Source organism: Morone saxatilis, unplaced genomic scaffold (genome assembly GCF_004916995.1).
Source record: "Morone saxatilis isolate NCDOM2014 unplaced genomic scaffold, NCSU_SB_2.0 Contig19, whole genome shotgun sequence".
Taxonomy (NCBI): Eukaryota; Metazoa; Chordata; class Actinopteri; family Moronidae; genus Morone; species Morone saxatilis.
The window spans coordinates 24,110,321-24,122,537 of record NW_023339751.1 but is presented as its reverse complement, the minus strand read 5'-3'; the positions used below and the strand labels follow the sequence as shown (position 1 = coordinate 24,122,537).

Sequence of the window (12,217 nt, the reverse complement as noted above, 5' to 3'; positions counted from 1 at the left end):
AGCATTTTATGTGTGTGCGTGTACAGCCAGACGCACACATACACAACGAGGATTACGTTTCCTTGAGGGGTCATTTCAGTGTGGCTGGAGAACAGCTGATGTGGCAAAGTATCCAACAGATGGAGAGAGATGGAGACAGAAAAAGAGAAGGAGAGAGAGAAAGAAGGAGAGTAGGGAAGAGAAAAGGGATGNNGAGAGAGTCATTTAGCAATAAACAGCTCCAGTTGTCCTTCAGGCTCAGCAGAACCAAGGCATGTGTGTCCTCCTGAGTCCATCAGTGGATGGCAGGGTAGAAACCGCATTCTCTCCCCCTTTGTTTTTAATTCCTCCATCTAGCATCTCACACTTCTTTCATCCTTCCATAGCTTCTAAATGTGTCACTACTTCTTCTTCCAACTTCTCACTACTCATCTGGAACCTTTGTCTCTCACAATTAATTGGTTTATATTTCCTTGCCTATCTACAGGGCAAAACAAAATCATAATTGGTGCACAGGATTCACTCATTTGTGCTCTCAAATGAATATTTTGAGCAACAATATTGCTGGATTGATATATAGGTTAATATTAGCTTATTGCAGATATATATTTACGTATCTATTGATGCTTTTATTTTAAATTGTTGGTTGTTTTTACTGTGTGGACCCCAGGAGGACTAGTGACCTAATAGGGTTCCGAATGAAGAATATTGCTGTGTATGTTGGCCAATAAGTAATGAGATATTGCAGCTCAGAAATTCCAAACTGTGTTAATATCTGCCTCATAAACCAAGTATCAGTCGGGCTATAATATCAAAGCATCTTGGTCCAAAATCACAACAATACTGCAGCAAACCCAAGCAGCTCATTTAGATACGATTGTCCATGGCCTATAAACTTTTACTGTTTATATTGCACTGCAGTACAATACATAATGGTATATGTGCACCCAACTGAGAGCAGCTTAAGCTCGCCAGTATTGCTGAAACAACTTCCAAAGTGCTGTAGCGTCACAGCTTAAAAAAGAAAAAGAGTATTGGAGAGGACTATGTGTATGTATTGAATCTGATAACGCGTGCATTATTAATATGAAGGAATGGATTTAGCATCTCAATATCAAAACACAGCTGTTAGCCTGCCGGTAAACACCCCCTCACTGACCGGAGCAGCCTCAACAACCCATGACTTCAGTTCTAACGGCTACTGTAGCTTTGAAATTAATTGGAGATCGGAAAATACTCATTTGTGTGCATAGATTAGTTTATGTATCCCTATGACACCATGCCAGGCTCCATTTCTCCATCTTCCTTATTCCTACTCCACTTCCCATCATCCGTCTGGTTCTACTTATATTTTTTGTTAATGATTAATTGTAATTTTTTTTAATTATGCTTCTCTACCTGTCTGGCTTTCTTTCGTCCCCCCTCCCCAGTGTTAACCTTTTCTTATGTCAACCTCGCCCCCGTGTTGTTTACATTACGCCATGTTGGATTTAGTACCCATACCATACATCATTGGAAAGCTTGGACTCTCGTCTATTTATTGATCAAATCGCTTTTGGGATACAATCACAACAGCAGGCACAATCGGCGCCTCAAACTAGCAAGCAAGCAATCATAAAATTGAGCCAACTCACCCAAGAAGCCTCATTGTAATCCTGGAATCAGTAATAATCCAACAAAAACAGTCCTGTTTCATTGCCAAAGCCAATATGATCCCAACTTGGAGTAAACGAATTTTGATTGCGTCTAGTCATCAGACAAATGCCAGTGAACAGTTGTGTTTTCTTAGAGTGTTAATCTTGTCTAAGTGAAACCAAACCATGCATATAGACTGCAAATGGTTTGAAGAAAGCTTTTAATTTACTTTGGGTTATGTTGTTGTTTTTAGGCATTTTTAGGTAATTTTACATGTGTATGTGTGTAAGGTGTGTGTAACTTTTATACAAAATTTAATCTTAAATTTCTTCAGATTCAGAACTTTTCTACTTCCCAAACTTTTAGAGTTCATTGAGCTCTAGCACTCACACACCTCACATTTGTTTGCCCAAATTCAAACATGGTGTGGGTGAAAAAACTCAACCCAGGAAGTGGTAAATATAAAGTTAAGAAACACAAACTGTGCAGAAACAATCTGGACTTACTGGTTTGTAAATTCTTAATGTCTGTATGTACATGCATGTAGGAAGGGGCAGTAAAAGTCCTGTGTCTTGTGTGAAACCACAGATTAGCGTTAAAGGTCCAGTCCATGGAATATAATATTTATATGTTTTCATTAGTGTATAATCACCTGAATATAGGAATCTTTTGCTTTTCTTTTACCTTAGGATCTAGTCTTTTATAAATCTTTTATATCGTTAGACGCCATGGGTCATCTTCCATGGAGTCCACCATGTTGAACCACCATCTTTCTACAGCCCAGAAGGGACAAATCAAACATTGGCTCTAGATAGGGGTGTTTGTGTTTTTCACCTACTTCGTGGCCACTGTAGTTTCTCCTTTGAGATTAAAAGGGGAAGATGAAGCAAGGGACATAACTTGTGAGCTTTATTTTGAAAACAAATGCCTATTTATTCTTGCTAACTTGACCGTGGAATGAGAATGTGACACTGCGACTCATAGGCCAGGCAAACGGAGATGGACCGTCGTATGTATTACTCACTGAGTGTTACAGGGTTGCAACATGTTGTTTTTTTAAATATACGTACTATGCATATTAAAATGAAATAAAAGTTTGGTGCCTTCACATGTACAACAAAATTTCAACAAGATAAAAATAAAATCAAGTCGAGTTGCAGTTGAAGCTTTTACAGTATCTTCTTTATAAAAAGAGTTCCAGGGATGCACAAAGAAGCGTTTTGTGTGAGAGCTGAATGACACTGAAGCATCAAAACACTTGAGGTGCCATCAGTGTCGCACAGAGGGAGAAACCTTTAGTGTGTCCATTGTCTTGTTCTCACACACACACACAAACATATATAGGGTTTTGTCAGGAGGGGTGAATGTGGGAGGTGCCTTTGGTTTTGGGTGGGCAGTTCTTCGTATAGTCCCCCCACCACTTCCCCCTACCCCCCTCCTCCTCCCCCTCCTCCTTTATCCTTGTCTTCTCCCCTCTTTTATCCAAGTGTTCGTGGCCCCCACATTCTCACAGCGACTCAGAGCCGTGGAGCGTCACATGGTAAGAACACCGGGCCTCTGCTCACACTAAACAACTAAACAACAAACCTCGAACACTAAACTACTCCGCATCTCTGCTTCTTCCTAAAACTGTTAGACCAAATATTAGAGTGACGCACATAACGAGGAAAGAATTGTTTTTTGTCATGACTTATTGATGAGGGGTGTATTTGGAGGAGTGGGGGGTGGGTGTGCTTGGAAAGGGGATTATTTTTGTTTTGGTGCAGTGCGTCTTTGTTTTTCATCTCCCGGGAACTCTCGTTAAAATGCTGCAGTAGAAGAGTGACTGAGATCTGTTTAATCTGTCATTTTTGTCTGTTTTTTATTCCAGTTTTTATGGTGAACATAAAAAAAAAATCCTGAATATTTTAAAGGGTAAAAAAATCCTAAAATCCTACTGTACCAAATTTGAGAGGGAGAAAGGGACACTATTATATATAAAGTTGACTATATATAAAGTTTTTTAATAATATTTTTATGGGGTTTTCCAAGATGCAGTGCAGAAAACAAACTTATCAGAAAACAAAAAACAAAGTAGAAACAAAGGACAGAAAAAACATGGCATATTTAAAGTAAATAATTAATTACACTGCTGCATCACTAGCACAACACCTCTTAGCACAAGCACTCAATGAGAGAGGTGGACGGCGCACTGGATTTTTCTGCTGGTCAGGTTCAGCGTCACATTGAGCAAGATGACCTAGAAATGGCTGCCATATTATCAGAATATGTTTAAGACTGTCCATCATGCCATATAGAACTTTCTCCATATGTCTTAAACAGAGGCACAGTATCTGACTTCCAGGGCCTTTAAATAACTTTCTTTGTGATTACCATTATATACATAATAGTGCTTTGCATGGAAACACTCTGGTCTAGTAGGGAAAAAGAAAACCCAAATAGTGCAACCTCTGGACCAGGTTATTTATTAATTAATTAACATTTTTAATGTGAAAATGTTAATATATGGATAACACAGCTGCAGAAATCAATAGTAGACTTTTTTCTTTTTAAAGATTTGCACCTTGTTGTATTGTTGCCAGATAATTTTCTGTTTTGTTGATTCTTTCAGCCAGAACTGAATGTTACACCAACACTGTGCAATCCCGACAGTCACCTCAGACCTCTTCAGAACAGAATATCTTTGTTATATTGACAGAATATCTGTGTTTTATTGAACATCAGATCCCTTCAGGCTCACATAACACAAAAATGTTTTTCATTTTACAAATATTTTTTATATCTATATAAATTATCTATTTATACTTAGTGAGACACTAAAATGAATTAAATACTTACTTGACTTGCAGAGCAAGATGCACAATGAGCTATTAGTGTTATGTTTTAAAGCCGCACAGGCCAGAGCAGATTATCATCTTTATACCATGATAATGTATCACTATTCAAAATCAGTAATTTCTTTACTGTAATTTAGAGGGCTGTAAGAAAAACATCTAAAAATATTGTATCGTGATATTTCTTTTTGTGATATTGTATTGATTCTCAAAAAACACTTTATTTTTTATATTTAAACCCCCAACTGTTAGATATCAGTGTTACTGTAAACTTGAACTATGATGTTAAATATTACACTGACTGTGAGAAATACAAAGGATGCATTTGGTGGTGTGTATTTATACTATGAAGGGTTAGGGCAGCAACAAGGAAGATGCTTACATTTAGTGCAGGCAGCTCATTAGGTGACAGGATAGACGATGAATCTCTCTTTCAAATTGTATTCAACCACAACAAAATGTGTGAAATATGAATGTTAGTTTGGATTGTGTACAATGCCATTGTGTGGTACTTCATTCACTTGCCACCCAAACAAAAAAGGCATGTATGTTTTTTGTGTGTCAGGATGTTAAAATCTTGCCTACTAAAACAAGAAAGGACTTTTATTGTGTAGGAAACATATTTTGTGAAAAAAAAAGAGGTTGTCTAGTGGTAAACTAGTAACATAAGAAAACAAATGATAGATTAATGTTTAATTTGATTTTATATTTGTGAACATGGTAAGCGGAAAATCTGAGTTGTACGTTCCAAAACCTGCAGAACTTGTCAGAACTGCGTATTCCTGGTGGCATTGGCTTAATTTGCAATAACACACCATGTGATTGAAACATTTTTATCATGCAATTCACTGAGCACAGTGGGAACTGTAGCTGCCTTGGTACATCCAGTGCAGGATTAACAAACAGTTTGGTTGGTTTTTGTGTTCCCAATGTAAATATAAATATTAAAAATGATTATCCTCCATTTGTTTGTTCGGTTTGCTTTCAACTGAAACAAAAACAACACGATGCTCTGGAGCACAATGTACTTTTGATTTAATTTAAATTATTATTAATGGGATTAATTATGGCACCACACAAGCTGTTTTGTTCTCGCTGTATCACATAGTTAACGACATGTTGGTGCAGGGAGGCAACCTGTTCAGTGTTTATACACCGACCCGAGGGCACCATGATGCACAGGATGTGAATGTTTTCAATCATTAATACAGAACCTAATTTAGTTAGTCTAGTTTAGAGTGCAAATGCAGTTGAATAAAGACACAACCACTAAGCTGAGAAACAGTGTGGGCAAAACTAAAGGTCTAATGTGTAAGACCTTTCATTCTTCCTCAACAATTCATCATTAGGATTTTTTTAAATGATTCAATCAATTTCTTTTTTGTTTTTAAAAGTAGCATAAAGAGAACGAGATCTAAATTTCATTCTACAACCTTGCGTAGATGACAATAAAATAACCTTGAACCTTGATCTAGCGGTGTAATTGCGGATTGCAACTCCCTTTTATTCGCCTCCAAAAAACACAAACTGACCTAGCTAGAGCCAGTATTGGTTTGTCCATTCTGGATTACTGTAGAAACATGGCGGTTCAACATGGCGTCCTGCACTGAAGGCGACCCACAACCTTTTTCCGTATGGGACCCCTTTTCTATCACTGACTGAGTGACTAATTTCTGGATATTTCAGATTAAATATTCAAACCTGTACAGTGAACCCAAACAGTGAACTCACTAACTGCAAGTGATTTGGATGAATTTTGAGCAGATTATTTCCTGTTTAGAGAAATATTTATACAATTCTCTGTCTGTATTATATATTTATTTTATCATCTTTAAACAATCCTACATACTAAATCGGCTTCTTCACAGAAGTGAACAATATGCTGAGATATAGGCATACCATCTATATTATTGAAGTTTTCTTCCACACCTTAAAATCAAGAAGGCCTCGCAACCCTGCGACCCCCCGCCCCTGGGGTGTTTATGGGTGTCGCAGAGTGGCTGCCTGCTACTCTTAATAATGTGGCTCAATTGGAGAGATCCCCTACAGGGATCAATAAAGGATAACTTTACTACAAAAAGATTGTGAACTTTCAAATCGTACCTGACATTAGTTAACTTACATTACTTACATGCGTTACCAAATGAGACCGTGTTGACTTAATACTTTAAACTTCAATTTTGTTTTGTTGCATGTGTTTTTATTTTGTTAAAATAATTTAAAATTAATGGATCTTTATTTTAGTTAATAATATTTATTTAAGCAACATTAATAATTAATTAATTCATTTTTGGCTGTATTTAATTTTTATTTGTATTAATCATCTTTTTTTTCTCCACTTTGTGGTTGTGATTACCCGTTACCCTTCCATAAATCCTTAAGCTATTCTAAAAGACAAATGCATGTGGAAATGATGATGATGATTAGCCGTGAGTTCTGCTGTAATTCTCTCCACCACCTTCCCTCCCTCCCTTCCTGTTGTTTGATAGCTACATGTCCGGTCTGGGCTCTTCTTGGGGGAGTGTTTCTGACGCTTGGCTGATTTTCAATAAGCCGCTAACAGAGACTCACACCCCCACTCTGTGTCCATTGTTGATTTTTTTTTTTACATTTAACACTCGTGTCATGCCACTTCTACATTCTGCTCCTCTGGGATACTGATGAGGAAGGCATCAAAAATTCCCATGTCCAAGACTTTTAAAGATTAGTATTGCTGAACAAATACAGTAAGACTTATACAATTAATTTAAATTACATTTGTCAATTTTTTTTAATTGCAGCTCTTATTCAAGATCTCTTTCAGAGTACTAAAATATGCAGTTGATTTACACAGCTGTCATACTCACATAGATGGCTTGTGAACGTTTCCTTTGACCTTCAGTTGTATAAATACTGTTCTCTAAATCACTGGAGAAAGAGGAGGAGAGGGTCAGTTTACATGTAAAAGAGAAAACTATTCAGCCTATATAACAGTTGTATAATGTCTTCTCTGGGACAGCTTCTAAAGTCTGAAAAATGACATCATTAGGGACAAAACACATGCGTTTGAAAGGCATGGGCACTTCCCATGAAAGAAAGGTTCATCAAAAGACGTGCACCAAGCCCCCAGGAACAGCACCGGGCTTTGAAGCCAGTTTGACATAGTGGCCAAACCGTGTATTTAAAGCATGATGCACACTGGCCCACATTATAAAAGAAAAACTGTGAATACATTTTTTTAAGGATTTGATGATTCCAACGCTATGTCCAGACCTTTATACATCCATGAGTTGCATTACGGAACATGTGGGATCCAGTTTACAGACATTAATGGTCCTCAGAGGATGAAGGCTAATGACTTTGGTGATCCCATGACTTTTCATAGATTTTCTTACATTTATCAGTTTGAGTGAAATTACAAAATGATCCTAACTGCTGGATAGATTACCATTACCATAAAATATCAGCTGAAAATCTGAATCATTGGGTTTTTGTTACCTTAGAATGAACTACTTTTGTCAAATGGAGGAGCGGCTTTTCTTCCACAGAGGCCACCATGTAGAACTACCATGTTTCTAGCCCAGAGCAGACAAACCAATTGCTAGCTATAGACAGGGCATTATTCAGGAGTTTGGCAGCCACTGTAGTTTGGTTTATGAGACGTGCTTTGTATTTAGTGCTAATTAGAAAATATTAGCACGCTAACATGTTAAACTAAGATAGAGAGTAGAATTTTTGGGTCCAATTCAGACACTGTCCTGCATGCTGGGCAGGTACTGTTCAGTTACCACGCTTGTTAGCTGTAAACACGTCAGTACATGTCCCTCAAAACTAAAACTATGATCAAAATGACCCAAAAATGTTGACTTTAAAAAAAATAAACCTTTACATATCTCTTTTTCTTTCCTCACGTGTCCAAATGTCCCTTCCCAGCCACGATGAGTGTCCTCCCATGCAGTTTCCTCTTCCTCCTCCTCCTCTGCCTCCCCGTCCTAACAGAGGCCAAGCGGCAGCCTGGTCAGGGGAAACCCGACAAACCCCGCCAGCCCCCACCGTCACCGCAACCGGCCAAGAGACCTAGAAACCGCTCAGTGCCCGGTTCTGGAGAGCTGACCACGAAGGAGGGCCATCGCTGCACTTGGCAGACGTCTGGTGAAGGCCTGGTGAGCCTGATGGTGAACTGCAGCACTGAGACACTGGGAGACCAGCAGAGGTGAGAGAAGCATTAACGGCAATATTAAATATTTATGTCTGTTTGTAAATTTGTGCCAAGCATATACAGCTCTCTTTGTTTTCAATGCTAGGTGTTCTTTTCTTTTAAATCTTTTGATTTTTGTGTTTAAACCGCCAAACACTAGATAGCAGTGTTGTAAACTTCTCTTTACTCAGACTGTATGCATATGTTGGTGTGTTCTTTATACAATGACCTTTTCCTACATTTTTGGTTTGTTTACAGTATTGAAATATATCACAATATATTGAATCTTACCCCCTATATCGTAATATGTATCGTATCGCCATTTTCTTGCTAATACACAGCCCTATTGTAGAGTGCAACGGCTTGTCTGTGGACATACATTTACTAGGACACTGATGTAATTCCGCTTGAATGCCCTTAAATTTACATCAACATGATGGTAATTTGCAATCATTTAAATAATTTGAGGCTTTACTTAGTGAGACTCAAAACTGGAGCTTATTATTCAAAGCATTACCTGTGTTGAGTATCTGGACAACTTCCTAATAGAGAAGATTTATGATACATATTTAGGATTTAGACGGAAGAGCTGATCCAAGCGAGTTTATTTGAGTTCATCACTAGCAGGATCTATCTTAAATTCAATTTCAAATTTTATTTATGTGTACAGCATCAAATCATAACAAAAGTTATTTCAGGACACACAAATAGAACAGGTCTAAACTGCAAGCACTTGACAGTGGCAAGGAAAAACGTCTTTTTATGAGGAAGAAGTTAAGTTAGTAACATGGCCATATGCGAACATAAATGATGTACAGAGAGAGGAGAGGAAGAGAGCGAGCTCAGTGCACCATGGGAAGTCCCCCAACAGTTTAGGCCTATAGCAGCAAAACTCAGGACTCACATGTTCTACGTGTGGTTAGGTTCATGTTGAAAAACACTTATTTTTTCCATATCTATCAATCCACATTTTCACTTGGATTTGGTATCTTTTTTCTTAGCTTCTTAACTTTTTCTACAAAAAGAAAATCACCATAATTGTGCAAATATATTATTATTATTATTATTATTTAGTCTTCAGTATTTTCATTTTTTACCTTAGTATGAGATGTTTTTATCTACGGGTAACCTTTCGTGGACATTGCCATGATCACAGAAAATAGGACCCAAATGCCAGAAAATGGGTTCGGTACACAGCAGAGGCAGAGTCAAACAACAGTGACAAAGACTAACTGTTACTGAGGGGAAGTAACACAGGGAATATACACTCTACAGGTGGGGAAACTAATGAGAAACAGGTGACTCTTCATTTTATCTCCATTTCCTTCCTTGACTTCTACTCACCTTTGTCTTTGTTAAACCTTTCCATTCTTCTTCTGCTCCTCCTCCAGGTATTGGTGTCGGTATGCTGGTAAACCAGACCTTTGCCAGGCCTACGGGGTGAAGTCCAGCCAATACTGGAAGCAGCTGGTGGGAAAGCTGAAGAAGAGGCAGAACGCCTGCGAAGGAGAGAAAGTCCTGAAGGCCAAAACCTGCAAGAAGTCTCCCACCGAGGCCCACATGAAGCTCGCCCAACGCAGTGGAGAGGAGGAGAGGAAGGGTGGGAAAGAAGGAGGGAAGAAAAAAGGGCTGTCAGCCAGCAAGAGCTCAAACGGAGGAAAGGCAGAACAGAGGAAGAAGAAGGAAGAGGAGGAAGAAGAGGAGAAGAAGAAGAGGGAGGAGAGGACTGGGTTTGAGGAGGAAGGCTTGGTGAACGACATGGAGCCGGTGCAGACTTACTGCAGCGAGGGATGGCACTCTGTCTGCTCATTCTTTGTCAAGTTTTTTGAGGGTTAACAGGAATTATGATGGAAATGTAAAGCTCATCTTTAATACACGATGGCGCGAGTTCACAATCTGAGAACAACCTATATACAGTGTGCCCACGGGGTTCTAAAAAAGTCTGGCCTTAAATTGTCTTAAATGTGATTTTGACAGGTCTTGATTGGATTAGTGGAGTTAAATTACAGTAGGTAACTTTTATAAAAATATCTTTTTGTCATATTTGCTGAAACTTTACTATATCCTGACAGTAGAACACAAGACAGATAATCTGTGAAAAATCAGCTTCCTCTGGCTCCTCCTAGTGCTCCGAATTGTAGGTAATTAGGAAGAATCCACCGGGCCTGAATCAAAACAACCAATCAGGGCCAAGAAAGATATGTCTCATGTATTACTGTCAGGATAAAGTAAACGTTACAGCAAATATGACAAAAAGTTTTTTTTTAATAAACAAAAAAAAAAACTTGTATACAGCTGCATTTTTCAGTCTCGCTTTTAAATGTTAAGTGTTGAATAATAGGTCTTAAAGTGCATTCATAGTGGCCGTAAGAACGTCTTAAAAGGTCTTAGATGTAACCTGTTGAAACCTGCAGAAACCCTGTATATAAAGCTGTTTTTTTGAATCTTACGGGAGGCACCAGGCAACTCACTATTAAAAATATTTTGGATTTTATCTTCAACTTTGAGCTGCACAAATATAAAGCATATTCCATTTTCAAATATAACTGAATATTTGGAGTCAAGGTTTCAGCTACTTTGGTCATAAAATGAACACGGACTTTTGATAAATGATGACCTTTTCACAAATGGGGCCCCCAACTGCCTGTCACAATTCATTATAAACGTCCCTCTCAGTCATCACAAACACTGACAATCTGCTGATGTTAAAACAGATGTTGAACAGATGAAACGCATTTCAATGGAGGAAAACAAACCAATCTGATTTTATTTGAGTGCAGTTTGTGTTAATTGAGCGTATTTAGCTTTGGGTTGTGTTATGTCATATACAGTTTGTTGTAGTTTGTTTTGCTCTCTAGAAATGTTGAATCAGATGAAACTGAAACATTGAGCTGTATAAATTGTAAGGTTGCAAGTGTCTGAGTAACAAATAAAACTAATGTGATGGACAACAATCAATCAATGATCATCACTAACGATTATTGATTACTAGCTGAATCGATGTGTTTAACCTTATTTTTGTGATGTGTAACTAATATTTTCTATGAACTGTAGTGTTTTGTAAGAACAATGTGCTTACTGTTTGTTGTGGTTTGTGGCAGTTAGACCTGTGCATCATTTTTTTTATATTTTTAAAATAAGTGTTAACACTGTCTGGAATTCTACAATAAAAATGCTTAAAATGAAAAGAATGTTTTTTTTTTCTGATTATCAGATTATTACTTATGGATATGTAGTAATATCATGGAATTTACAGATATAACAACCAAATGGTGTTTTGGTTACATCAGTGAGAATATCTTTGTAATAGGAAGGTAACAATTTTGATACAATTCACGACACTGGGTTTATGATATGATTTTCTCATGATTTTTATAACAAAATGGGATTAAAGACAAATTATGTAAAAAACTATGACTTTATTTCTCAGACAAAAATCTATTAAATATATATTCTCTTCTATTTTCTTTATCAAATTAAAGCATCCTTAGGGGATGTCTGGTGGCTCCGGTATCAGCCTTAAATTTTGCCTAATTCCAGAATCTTTATTTGTTCAAGCTGATATACACACTGTTAGCCCGGATTTCCTATC

At 37.7% G+C, this 12,217-nt stretch overlaps 1 protein-coding gene across 1 annotated transcript; it reads left to right on the top strand.

The window, feature by feature from the left end:
* The first annotated feature begins 3,116 nt into the window (after positions 1 to 3,116).
* On the top strand, positions 3,117 to 10,844 carry fgfbp3 (fibroblast growth factor binding protein 3). Its single transcript, XM_035663780.1, has 3 exons — positions 3,117 to 3,154; positions 8,361 to 8,640; positions 10,017 to 10,844. Exons 2-3 carry the CDS (start codon positions 8,366 to 8,368, stop codon positions 10,459 to 10,461), a joined length of 720 nt encoding a protein of 239 aa, XP_035519673.1. The 5' UTR covers positions 3,117 to 3,154; positions 8,361 to 8,365; the 3' UTR covers positions 10,462 to 10,844.
* Positions 10,845 to 12,217: the final 1,373 nt, after the last annotated feature.